Genomic DNA, 13126 nt, shown 5'->3' with positions numbered 1-13126 from the left:
TAGACAGGGTCTGGTGTAGCCCAGGCTAGCCTCAAAGTCCCTGCGGACCCAAAGATGACCTTGAGCTCCTATTTTTGTTTTTTGGAAGTGTGGTCTCACTTTGCAGACCAGACTGTCCTCAAACTCACATAGGTCAACTGGCGGTGCCTTCTGAGTCTCGGGATGACAGGTGTGTGCCCACCGAGCCACAGCCTCTATATTGTCAAAATACTTTATTGATGATCACAACAGTCTTAGAAAAGGGGGTGGCTCATGGCTTTAGCTCAGCACCCGGGAGGCAGAGGCAGGAGAATCTTTGTGTGTTTGAGGCCAGCCTGGTCTGCAGATTAAGACCCTGTCTCTACAAGAAGAAAGGGAGGTGGATATCTGTGGGCTGGGTCCACTCTAAAGTCAGCATGCTGGTGTTAGGGAGCCCAGTTCCCCAGAGGCTCCGCATCTTCCCAGTGATTAGGGGACAGGGAAGGCTCCATGGGTTGGGGGTCATGGCTCAGGTGTAAGTGTCTGCCTGTCAGGGTCAGTATGAGTAAAGGCGTCTAATTCTTGTCCTGCACAGGGGGCTCTGCTTGGACCTGGCAGCCCCACTCTGATGAGATATGCGGGGAATCAGATTATGGAGGAGGCGCTGTCAGTCCATCTGTGAGTCTGGCCTGCCACTGCTGGTCACAGCACCTCCAGGGGACCCCGCACCAGAGGAACCCTGAGCCATCCTGGTACCCAGGACAGCCACATCTCCACCCCTGGCATCTCCAGCCCCACCCGGCGTGGGCTGAGCAGAGATTCCAGAGCCACCCAGTCCAGCAGGGTGGCCGCGCCCAGGTCCTCTGTGGCGTTGACCAGCACCAGGGTGGAGTTGTCCAGCTCTTCTGTTGAGTTGCTCAGCATTGGTATTTCCAGAAAATTCCCCCAGTCTGCACCAAGGCTGCTAGAAGGAGAGCCTTTGTGGGGCGTGCCAACGTCTGGCCAGGGTCCTGGGCCCTCGGAGCCTGGGGCGGTGTCGGGAGCCACGCGGGATGCAGCGTGATTGTGAAGGGTTCTGGAAAACACTGGAGAGAATTGTGAAGTTGGGAGGAGAACATGGAGGCAGAGTCCCGGTCTTCATTCCCTGACCTCAGCTTCGGGGGCCTCCTCTGCCCCAAGTGGGCAGGATGTAGTGGGGACTGTGTCCCCTGGGTTTGTACACTGTAAATTTGGGGAGTACTGCAGCACCCCTGTGTGGGTCTGAGACCAGCTTTGCATGGTTTTGTTCCTCCTTGTGGACCTGGGAATTGAACCAGGTCACCAGCTTAGCAGCAGGTACCACTCTGCCCCAAGTCCTCTGACAGGAGATTTTGGTTTTGGTGCATGTGTATTTATTTGTTAACATTTTTGTCAGGGGTCTCAAGTAGCCCAGGCTATCCTGGGTAGCCTAGAATAACCTAGAACTGATCCCTTGCCTCTGCCTCTCGGATGACAGGCCTGCACCATCACACCTGATATCTAGGGTGCTAGGGATGGGAGCCAGGGACTCACATGCCTAGGCAGCACTCTGCCCTGAGCCCCGCCCTCACCCTGGGGCCAGGGGGCGGGGACCACCTACCTCGCACTGGCACAAAGTCTCCAGGGCTGTCGGCCTTGTTGGAGTCGAAAGGGCTGATGGAGGGGAGGATGATCAGGACGAAGGACAGCAGAAGGACCTGCCAGACATGGGGCGGGGTCACCCCATCCTTCCTCCTCCCCTGTGAGCCACCGGGGCTCACAGGCAGGGAAACTGAGGTCCCACTCGCAGAGGGTGGATTAAAAACACTCACCTCCCCCCCTACCCATTCGACTAAGGCCAAGCGCTACCACAACCCCAGCCTTGGGGACCCCGTGAGCGCCTGCAGATGGGACTCACCGCTATGCAGGTGCCTGTGTGGGCGGACTTGCTGGTTGACTGGACCACGAGAGCCTGTAGGTGTTTCAGCTGCTCCAGAAGAGACCTTGCAGGGAGATGACATTCAAGCTGAGCCCTCCAGGCCTCCTTGCTTCTTGGCCCTTTCTGAAACCCCTCAGCCTCCTTGGTACACTAAGCCCACCCTTGCTAAGACACCCTCCCTGCCTCTCTCCTGCCTCTTTGCCCTTCAGTCCTCTATCCTGCCACACAGTAGATTCCGTCCTGCCTTAGGGTCTTTCTCCATGTTTTATGCCTGTACCAAGGACATTGTTCCACAGATAGGTCTGAGCTGATTTGTTCTTGCTCTTCCCACAGGACTTCGTATGCCCATTCCTCTAGACAACTCTTTTTTTTTTTTGCTTTTTGAGGCAGGATTTCTCTGTGTAGCCCTAACTGTCCTGGAATTCACTCTTGTAGATCAGGTTGGCCTTGAACTCACAGAGATCCACCTGCCTCTGCCTCCTGAGTGCTGGGATTAAAGGTGTGCACCTATCACAGCCCCAAACACAAATCCCCCCCTTGCTCAACAGAGGTCTCATTCCTGATCTTGTGCACCTACTGTGGAGTTTTGTCCCTCGAGCCCCTCCGTGGGCAAACTCTAGGACCTTCCCACTCTCAGCACACTTACAGATTCTGCTTTTCTAAATGCAACACCTTCCTCTGCAGCTCCTGGTTCTGGGCAGTACACGCTGACATCCTGAGAAGACAAGGACCCGGTGATCATGCCTGTCACCCGCCAGCCCCACGGACGCTTCCCACTTTACACACAGGGACCCGGTGACACTGAGAACTCAGGGCAAATGGCAGCCTCAGGCCACAATGCCGCTGTAACAAGGCCAGGACATGTTTGTTACTTGTGTGTTCTCTGGTGTGTACGTGCCTGTGGAGCCTGGAAGAGACTTGGAGTGGCTCCTTCAATCTCCATGATTTTTTTTTTTTTTTGAGACAGGGTTTCGGGCTGGAGAGATGGCTCAGAGGTTAAGAGCATTGCCTACTCTTCCAAAGGTTCTGAGTTCAATTCCCAGCAACCACATGGTGGCTCTGTAATGAGGTCTGGTGCCCTCTTCTGGCTTGCAGACAGACACACAGACAGAATATTGTATACACAATAAATAAATAAAATATTTTTTTAAAAAAGACATCACTAGAGACAGGGTTTCTCTGTGTAGCCCTGGCTGTCCTGGAACTCGATCTGTAGACCAGGCTGGCCTCGAACTCACAGAGATCCTCCTGCCTCGCCTCCTGAGTGCTGGGATGGATTAAAAGTGTGTGCGACAACCACCTGGCCCTCTCGACTTTGTTTTTGTTTTAAAATATGTGTTAGCCGGGCGGTACAGGTGCTCATAGCAAAAGCATCATAGTGTCCCAGTGGCTGTGAGCCGCCAGGTGCTGGAAGTCAAACTTGGGGCTCATGAGGAAGCTGCAAGCTCCTGTACATGGGAGCCTTCTCACCAGCCTCACCAGGTCAGCTAGGCTGGCCGGCCAGGGAACCCCAAAGTATCCCCTGCCTCTGTTTCTCGAGTGCTGGCAGGGCGGGCATGAGTTCCCACACCCGGCTGCAGTGCACAGACGGACGGTGAAGATCTGACCCCAGGTCCTCATGCTAGAGCAGCGTGTGCTTTACTGTCATTCTTGCGGCCTGAGGGGGAGGATCCGCCAAGGGAGCCCATCCCGCCGTGCCCCGTCTCCTACCCGGGCCCGTCCTGCCATGCCCCCATCTGTACCCAGACCCATCCCGCCGAACATCCGCAGTCTCCTATCCAAGGACTTTCTCATGCTTTCCAGGCCTCACGACACTCAGGCAAAGACAGAGTGCCCTGACCACACACACAGAGCTGAGCGGGTAACACACAGCCCCTCCTTCATCAGCGCCATTCCCCCTACCCCACCCCTCCAGGCCCTGTCAATCATACCCTCTGACTCCTGTCAGTCAATTCCTCTGACTGCAATCATTCCCACCCCTCAGTGGATGCAGACAGCAAAGTCGCCTGACCCAAGTGTGACTGCCACAGACCCCCATGCGAGAAGCAGAGAGTCTACCTCCACAAGTGTGTGGTGGTGCGCCTGTTTCCACACCCACAAATCAGTCAGTCAGAGAGTCCACCTCCACAGGTGTGTGGTGGTGCGCCTGTTTCCACACCCACAAATCAGTCAGTCAGAGAGTCCACCTCCACAGGTGTGTGGTGGTGCGCTTGTTTCCACACCCACAAATCAGTCAGAGAGTCCACCTCCACAGGTGTATGGTGGTGCGCCTGTCTCCACACCCACAAATCAGTCATCAGTCAGAGAGTCCACCTCCACAGGTGTATGGTGGTGCGCCTGTCTCCACACCCACAAATCAGTCAGTCAGAGCTCAGGCCCTCACTAGCCATTGTCAGGAGAAACAACATGTCCCTAAGTGGGACATCAACCCCAATTTTGTTAAAAATCCGTTAAAAATAAAAACTTGGACTATCTCTGCCTCAGTTTCCCTTAGGCGTATGTGGCCATGGTGCCCACCTTACCGGTTCTCCAGACCATCAATGTATTCCTTCTTCTTCTTCCTGCTTTCCTGAGCTGATTGTTTATTCCGGATCTTTCTGCGGATTTTCTTCAACACTCTCTCCTCATACTGCATAGTGAATGGGGAGGGGGTATCCTGTCAGCCTAACTCCGTCCTCAACCAGTGATCTGTTTGTTTGCATGAGACAGGGGCTCCCATAGCCCAGGCTAGCCTCTAACCCACGTGTAGCTGAGGGTGACCCTGAACTTCTCATGCCCCTGCCTCCCCCTCCCGAGTGTTGGGGTGATAGGCCTGTGGCACCCTGCCTGGTTTCTGATGCTTTCCTGGCTGCATGCACAGTGGAGACCCCACTGAGAAAGTGGGGGCTCGCCATCTTGACTCTGGCTCGGGCCACAGCGCCACCTGGTGGCAATGCTTGGGAACAGCGCTTTACCGTCAGTGTAAATGGAAGGCAGGCGGATCTCTGTGAGTTTGAGGCCAGCCTGGTCTACAGAGTGAGTTCCAGACCAATCAGGGCTACATAATGGTTCCATCTACAGGGTCACATACCCCAGGTATGGTAGTGCACCCCTGTCAGCACTCATGAGGCGGAAGCAGGGGGATAAGAGTTTGAGAACGACCCTAACTATAGGGTGAGGCGTCGACACAGCCCACAAACCTTGGTGAGAGGCAGCTGGGTGGGGAGGGTCACCCCCTCTTTAGCCAGCAGCTTCTTCTCGTCCTCTGTCAGTACCAGCTCCTGGCAGTGCCCACTCCCAGATCCCAGCAGCTGGGAGGCAGCCAAGGAATGCTGTTGCTGTGGAAACGAGGGGATGTCCATTAGAGAGGCACAGACCCTGAAATGTCACCCGAACACCCAGGACGACGAGACACCTGCCGGGGAAAGTGAGCAAGACCCTGTCCCCAAAAAATAAAAAGAGGGCTGAGGGTGTGGCTCAACACTGGGAGTGTGGATCAGGACTGGGGATATGGCACAGGGCTGGGAGTGGGGTTCAGAACTGGGGGTGGAGCTCAGGGCTGGGAGTGGGGCTCAGGGCAGAGAGTGGGACTCAGGGCTGGGAGAGGGGCTCAGGGCTGAGGGTGGGGCTCAGGGCAGAGAGTGGGACTCAGGGCTGGGAGAGGGGCTCAGGGCTGAGGGTGGGGCTCAGGGCTAGGGGTGGGGCTCAGGGCTGAGGGTGGGGCTCAGGCCTGGAGGGGGAGACCAGGGTTGAGGGAGGCCCAGGGCTGGGGGTGGAGCCCAGAGCTGGGAAGGATCGATTGATTGGCAGGTGCAGCGATCCCGCATCATCACCAGTAAATGAAAGTTGTCATTGCTTCCAATAGTCTCTGTCCAAACCCTGTTTCCAGGCTCCTGGACTCACCGTGGCTTCCCCACCCCCTCTCTCTTTACTGGAGAGTATACCAGCCCGGAAGAGCAGACAGGACTGTCTGGGAGCGAGGTACGCCCAGGTCCTCTCTGGACACCGCTGTCCCAGGCTGTACAAGGCAGACAGGAAGGTGACCTGAGGCAACGGGGCGGGGGTGAGGGCGCCTACCAAGTCCCCGCCGCCGGAGAGCAGCAGTTCCTTCACCGTGAGGTTGAATCTGGAAGGCGAACCGGACTGCTCCTCTGGGTACAGTGCGTCTGTGCTCCACATGTCTACCAGGAGGGGAGGGACAGAGAGGAATCAGGCCCTCAGTCTCGGTGCCCAGCCCCCAGCAAGTCCCGGATGGCAGTCTGAAAAACCGAGGCCTTTTTTCCCTATTAAAACAGGGTCTCTCTGTGTAGCCCTGGCTGTCCCAGAACTAGCTCTTGTGGACCAGGCTGGCCTCGAGCTCACAGAGATCCGCCTGCCTCTGCCTCCTGAGTGCTGGGATTAGAGGTGTGCCCACCGTGCCCAGAGCCTGAAGGGGAGGGTACATGATCAATCCCATGTCTCAGTTTCCCTCTGGTATAAGACGCAACACAAACTCAGTGTGTGGATCTGTGTCATGGGGTCACAGAGACACAGGGTATTGTAGGGGACTTGCAGCCAGTACAACAAGGAGTGGCCGCCACTCAGGGTACAGGACTGGGACAAGGTCCATGCCATATCTGGTCTGTCCCTCTTGATGACCTACACGCCGTAGGCATGCTATTGAACACCACAAATATTGTGGCAGTAAACTCTGGCTTCTCATCAGACAGCAGAGCTGTGTGACCTTAGGAAAGGAGCTTCACCTCTCTGAACCTGGACTTTATCAGGAATAAGGACTTAATGGGAGGAATGGGCACCTTGCAAATCTTCAGATACAGAGCTTGGAGGTGTGATCAAGGTAGAACCCCGAGCCAGGCAGTGGTGGCAATACACGCCTTTAATCCTAGCACTCAGGAGGCAGAGGCAGGTGGATCTCTGTGAGCTCGAGGCCAGCCTGGTCTACAGAGCTAGTTACAGGACAGGCTCCAAAGCTACAGAGAAACCCTGTCTCGAAAAACAAAAAAACAAACAAAAAAAGGTGAAACCCTGCCTAGTATCTCCCGGTGAGGGTTGGGGGCATGGTCAGGGTAGAGCCCCCCTCATAGAAATCCCCCTCAGTGAGGGGCTGGGGCGTGGTCAGAGGGTGGAGCCTAGCCAGCCTCAGCCCTGTGTCCCAGCAAGAGCCAGGGCTCCTGCTGGCTAGGGGTGCTGATCGATGTCTCTGAAGTCAATCATTACTGATCTGTGGGGGTGGCCTCTGAGAAGCGGTCCTTCAGGGCAGAGCTGCGCCTGGGCCAGGGGCTCTGGAATCTCCTGTGCTTTTACCCAGCACCCTGCCGCGTTAGCCACACTTGGACAAACCAAGATCCAGGCCACCCTCTGGCCTCCGCCCTGGCTGCCTGGTGTCTGAGTCACCCGCGGGGGCTTGTGCCGCTGAACTGAGGCTGGTGAAATGGTCTCATCTGTGAAATGGTCCCGCTGTGTCCCCCACCCCCAAGGTGTTTCTTTGTCCTGTACTCACCCAGGTCAATCGCCACCGAGGACTCCAGGACCTGAGTCCTTGCAGGTGTGGGACATGGGGCGCCGGGCAGGTAGGAGGAGCAGGGCCCCTTGCTTTGACCGCTCGGATGACACCTGGCTACAGTGTTAGCCGCTCCGGGGCTGCTAGGAGGAGGGGTGTCCTGGGGATCTGAGGGTAGATCCTCAGAGAGTCCACTGTCACTGCCAGCAGGGGACCATATGGGGGAGCTGGGGTCAGAGTCTCCAGGTCCCAGGATGGAATTTAGGAAGTCATCAGAGTCAGAATGTGGTAGAACCTTGTAGAGGGAAGTGGATTGAGAGACACACACTTATTCGGAGCGCTGCGTGAGTCTGGACAAAGCCCTGACACACTCTGTGCCTTCGGGACACTGCCATCCTTTCTCTCTGAGCGTCCAGGCAATAGCAGAGAGGTGACAAACAGGGAAAGCCACAAAGGGGCACCTCTGAGTCCTGGGTTTGAATCTGAACTCAGTTCAAAGTTGGCTATGTGCACTCCATGCCCTCTCAGAGCCTCCACCCCGACCCCCATTAGAAGGAACTTCTAACCACACATTAAAAGGTTGAATAAGAACCTATGGACTCCCAGGTCAGGCCAGCAGGGCCACAGGCCTGTCCTATGCCCCTCCAGCCCCGCACTGTAACAAGCGTCACCAAGGGGACCCTCACTTGCTCCTCCCCGGTGTGGCTCCAGGCCTCCGACAGCTCAACGTTTCTCAGGATGCCATCCTGACGGTCAAACAAGAGGTCTAGGAGTTCCAGGCTGTCCAGAGGACCCATGCCACAGGCAGGGGACGCCATCTGAAGTGAGGAGAGAGGGGGGCAGGTCACACTGCGACCTTCACACACAGCATCCCAGCTCCTGCTGGGCGCCCCAAGTATTAACAGAGTTGTGTCGGGAGAGCCTGGAGTCTTTGAACAGCCGCGGTAATGGGAGGCTATGATCTGAGTTCTCAGAAAGCTGAGGCAGAGGATGGCAGGAGGATCCAGGCCAGCCTGGACTACCACTAGCAAGACTCAAAACAAAAACCAAGCAAACAAATGAAATCTTGGGATCCGATGGCTAGTGAGAAGCGGCCCACATTCTACTATAATTTAAAATTATTAATATTAGATGTATGTAAAAACTTCTGGAGATTGGAGTCTGGATCAAGCCTGTCCTGAATTCCCTGGGAGGCTGAGGGGTCCCACTTCACCCCTCTCCAGCCGTCCTCCGGCCGGTGTGAGGGGACCCTGTCTGCCTGGGACCCTCCTCAGCTCACTCCCCCATGGCCCCTCACCTTTCCCGTCGCTATGTCTCCATCCACGTCCCGACCTGTGGCAGCCCCTTCCCGGGTCCCTGTCGCCGCCTCCTGCTCCTTTTGCCTCGTCTCCACCCCCAAAGGATGCTGAAATACCGGGCCCGCCGCTCCCGGCCCAGCCCTCGCTGCGACTGGGCGCCGGGGGTGACAGACAGCACCTCGGGCCAGTGGCGAGCGGCAGCGGGGGAGGGCGGGACGACCGTTATCATTCTGTTTTGTGCTTTTCCAGGGAGCAAAGAACAAAGTCTGGGACGTCGGGTCTGCGTGACCTCTCCCCTACTTACAGCCACTGCGTCTGTCTGGCCTCACCCGGTGCTGGGTCCGCAGCAAAACCCAGGGTTCTCGGGTGGGTCTTGCCTGCTCCCGCGACAGAATACAACATTACAGCCGCCACTTGGGCTGGAATTCTGTCCCCTCAAGAATGGTGACAACCCCTCACCTGCTGAGCGTCCTGCACTGTCCCACGTGGGTAATCAGTTCCTGTGGAAATCACCTGGCCTGCATGTATTTAGCCAACAAACATTCATACAGACTGCTCTTTCCCCGCCGCAGGGCCTTTGCTCCTACGGGGCCGCATGCCCTGTCGCGTGAGCAACTCTGTCACGTTGCTTCCTTGAACAACCTGAGCTCCCCGTCATTCTACATCTAAGGATGACCTTGAACTCCTGATCCTTCTGCCCCCCCCCCCCCCCCCCCCGCCTTGGGATGGCAGGTGTGTGGGTCGCCACACCTGGCTTATGTAGGACTGGCAAACTCTCCACCAGCGCCTTCACAGCCTTCAATGGAAGTCCTGTCTGCCACATCCATCTGCTTCCTGCTTCCCTTCCATTTTCTGTCTCCCTTGGGCTGCAGCCCCCACCCCACCCTGCCCTGGCTCTCGCCACAACATCCGCCATTGGTGGCCAGGATAAACTCTATAGGTCTGTTGGTGTCCAGAGAAGGGTTGGTCGGTATACAGTTGATGCTCAATCCATGCTTGCTCACTGAACTCCTGTGTACCAGCAACTGGTTTAGGTGTGACCAGTCCAATCCGTGAGGGCCTGAACAGAGATGGGAAGAGAGATGAGTGACAACCCGAGAGACAGATGCCACCAAGAAGCTAAAGGACTTCACAGTAAGAAGCAAGCCCCGCCCCCCCAGAGTCCTGAGTTAGCTGAGGGGAGAGCGGCTGAAAGTGCTTGCTGCTGGAGAGATCATCTGTGCAAAGGCCCTGGGGCAGGATAGAGGTGCAAGCTTGGAGGAGCACTGAGGACTGTCCTGAGAAGGGGGATGACGGGCTGGGAGGAGAGGGAAGAGGAGGGCAAGAAACTGCCCTTGAGATAACAATCTGGGGTGGGGGCGTGAGTACTAAACAATGAGAAAACACACAGGCGGCCGCTAACTGCTCCAGAAAGGCATAAAGGCTGAACCCCAGGCACAGCTTGAATGAAGAGGTTGGGGGAATTCTCTGGGGAGGAACATTTGAGTTGAGGCCTGGAAAGAGAGTTTGGCAGAGCCAGAATTAGCAGAGGGAGGAGAGGAGGAAGGGAAGGGCTGAAAAGGACATGCAGGGCTTTGAGGGTCATCAAGGAGTTTAGCATGGACTGAATCTAGCAGGAAGTCGTTGGAACGAGGGAATGGTGAGATGCCAAGGGCAGCATCAGGAGAAATGGACTTCTGGTGGCTCCTTGGCAGGAACCTCAAGTGAGCAGAGGCCAGGGACGCTGCTCTGTGCCCTGCAGGACCCAGGATGTCCCACAGAGCACACAGACCTTCTGGATGGCACCACCACAGACCCCTTGGACTTGGTTTTCTCACAGTCCCCAGGGGCCTGTGTGTTTGTTTCCTCGGTCATGTTTGGTTTGGCCAGAAAGTGAGATCACCAGTGAGTGCCGTTTAGTCATTTGTTTAGTGGGTTCTTGCCGCACTGCTGCCGGAGGATGTCTACCCGCTGGCAGACGTCGGCAGGAGAGCCTGGCATGCTTGGGACTTGCCTTTAATCCCAGCACTCAGGAGGCAGAGGCAGGCAGATCTCTGTGAGTTCGAGACCAGTCTGGTCTACAAGAGCTAGTTCTGGAACAGGCTTCAAAGCCACAGAGACACAGAGAAACCTTATCTGTCTCCAAAAAACCAAAAACCAAAACAAAACAAACAAACAAAACACCCCTAATTAACTAATAAAATAAATTAAAGCAAAAAGAGAGCCTGGGGGCATAGCGTAGCTCAAGAGCTTACCCCTTCCCAGAATTCCCCATTGAGGGGCTGGGGGTGTGGCTGAATCGTGAACTCTTCCCCATCCTACCCGAGGCACTGTCCCGTCCCTAGTTCTGCAAAAGTTAAAGCCAGTAATTAATTAATTTGTAATTAACTAGGTTTGCCCTTTGCTGGCTACTTTATGAGAAGGTGTGTCTGTCAGAAACGCACAGCCGCCCTCTCGTGATGGTGACTCTCAGGGCTGTCTCCGTCCCTCCTCGGTCCTGCTGGGTGCTGGGTGTGTCAGGACAGACTGCTCTGTATGAGGGACAGTGGGCCTGACTCACCCTGGCCCCTGCTGCCCGGTCAGGCCACACCCAGGTCCTCTGTTCTGCTCACCTGAGCTTCCCACCTTTGCATTTGGGACCGCTGCTGGGGAGGATGGAGAGTCCAGGCCACCAAGACCCCCCGGCCCCCTCCTCCTCCCCTCCAGGATCCTCCCTGGAACACTGCTGGGTGTGAGTAACCCCCTTGTGATAGCGACGGGGTGTGGCTGGGTGGCCACAGGGGACTCTGCTCTCTCTTGGGTAACTCTATCAGGCCTCGTGGCTCCAGGAAGGCGTGCCGCGACCCCCCCACCCCAACCCCCACTCTGTGGGAGCTCTGGCTCTCAATTTTATTCTACAGGCACTTAACCAGCTAAGTCATTCCTCTGACCCACAGGCCAGTTCTGGGGACACAGAAGACTTAACTAAGAAATTGTTCCCCATTTCCCATGCCTGTAGATGATCCAGATACCCCCCCCAAAAGCTTCATGGGTAGAGCCAGCATCCCAGCACTCAGGAGGTGGAGGCACAAGGATCAGGGGTTTGAGGGACCATGGTGGGAGGCCACGGGACAGGAGAAAATGGGCCAGGTGAGTGGAAAAGTGTTTAGATCCAGGAAGAGCCTGTGCGAAGGCCCTGAGGCTCAAGGATAACCTCAGAGACCTGTGGGGTTGGAATGGGTGAGTTGGGGACAAAGTGCTGGAGAGACCAGGGTGGGCAGGTGACCAAGGGTCTGGTGCCAAGGACTACAGGATTGTAGAGTGGTCCTTCAGGGTCAGTCCCGTGACGGGGAGACTCCACGATTCTCCTAGCTGAGAAGATGAAGGGGGTAGCCAGCTTCTGCCCAGGTCAGTGCTGCACAGGGGAAGCCTCAGAGGGGGAGCCTCAGGTCCATCTCCCAATCCACACCCTGCTGGCTCTGCTCCATCCCCGCGGCCCCTAGCCACCCTCTGGTTAGCGATTGCTTCATGGCCGAGGGGTGAGAAACCTACAGTGAATCCCGATGCTAGGCAAAGGGTGCTGCAGGGACCAGATGCCAACTCTCAGACGCAGCTGGGCCCTGGTGCCACAGGGGTGTGGGGCCACCTGGGGGTCGCCTGGTGGCTCACAGACCAAGGCACACTTATGTTGGTTTGTCTGTAACAGGGACTCCTCCTGCCTCAACCTTCCAAGTGATGGGGTGACAAACATGTGGTGTCACGGCACCTGCTAAGGTGAGATTGTGTTCAGCACCACTTTAGAAGGACCTCATTTTGCCAGGCCGTGGTGGCACATGCCTTTATCCCAGTTCTCAGGAGGCAGAGGCAAGCAGATCTCAGTGAGTTCGAGGCCAGCCTGGTCTACAAGAGCTAGTGCTAGGACAGGTTCCAAAGCTACAGAGAAACCCTGTCTCGAAAAAAAAACAAAAACAAAACAAAACAAAACAAAAAAAGAACAACACGCACTTTTTAGATTTATGTCTGCACACCGTGTGCATTCAGAGTCCCTGCAGGGGCCAGTAGGAGGCCTCAGGTCCCCAGGAGCTGGAGTTACAGACAGTCTGGGTCCTCTGTGGGTGCTCTAACCACTGCGCCCTCACTCCCCCCATTCACTGGTGCTCAGCTTAGAGCCCAGGACCTCATCCATGGTAGGTAGGAGCCCTGCCAATGTGCCACACTGCTGACCTGGCTTTCCATTGAGAATCTGTCAGGAGGTGGAGGCAGGAGGATTGCTGTTAGTTCAAGGTCAGTCAGGGTTACAAAGTGACACCCTGTATCTAAATATAAACAACAAATAACAAAGCCAGGCACTGGTAGTGAGGTGGCTCAGGCCTGCAGTCACAGCACTCAGGAAGTGGAGGACTTGGCTAGACAGGGATCTGGTGTCTAGCTTGGGACTCACAGAACACATATAAAGTGAAAACAAATACATCAAATGAAGTAAGCTTAGTGTGGTGG

General features: G+C 56.0%; 1 protein-coding gene across 1 annotated transcript; it reads right to left on the bottom strand.

Moving 5' to 3' along the window:
- Positions 1-197: 197 nt before the first annotated feature.
- Positions 198-10651, bottom strand: Creb3l3 (cAMP responsive element binding protein 3 like 3). The gene is made up of 12 exons (XM_087909503.1): positions 10594-10651; positions 9556-9731; positions 8671-8967; positions 8060-8191; positions 7374-7668; positions 5951-6054; positions 5074-5211; positions 4417-4523; positions 2541-2609; positions 1874-1958; positions 1577-1673; positions 198-1043 (listed from the first exon to the last, which is right to left on the bottom strand). Exons 1-12 carry the CDS (start codon positions 10649-10651, stop codon positions 661-663), a joined length of 1941 nt encoding a protein of 646 aa, XP_087765629.1. The 3' UTR covers positions 198-660.
- Between the last annotated feature and the right edge of the window lie 2475 nt (positions 10652-13126).

This window comes from Myodes glareolus, chromosome 8, assembly GCF_982192425.1.
Source record: "Myodes glareolus chromosome 8, mMyoGla1.1, whole genome shotgun sequence".
Taxonomy (NCBI): Eukaryota; Metazoa; Chordata; class Mammalia; order Rodentia; family Cricetidae; genus Myodes; species Myodes glareolus.
Note: the sequence above shows the minus strand (reverse complement) of the source record. Positions and strands in the feature narration are given on the sequence as shown.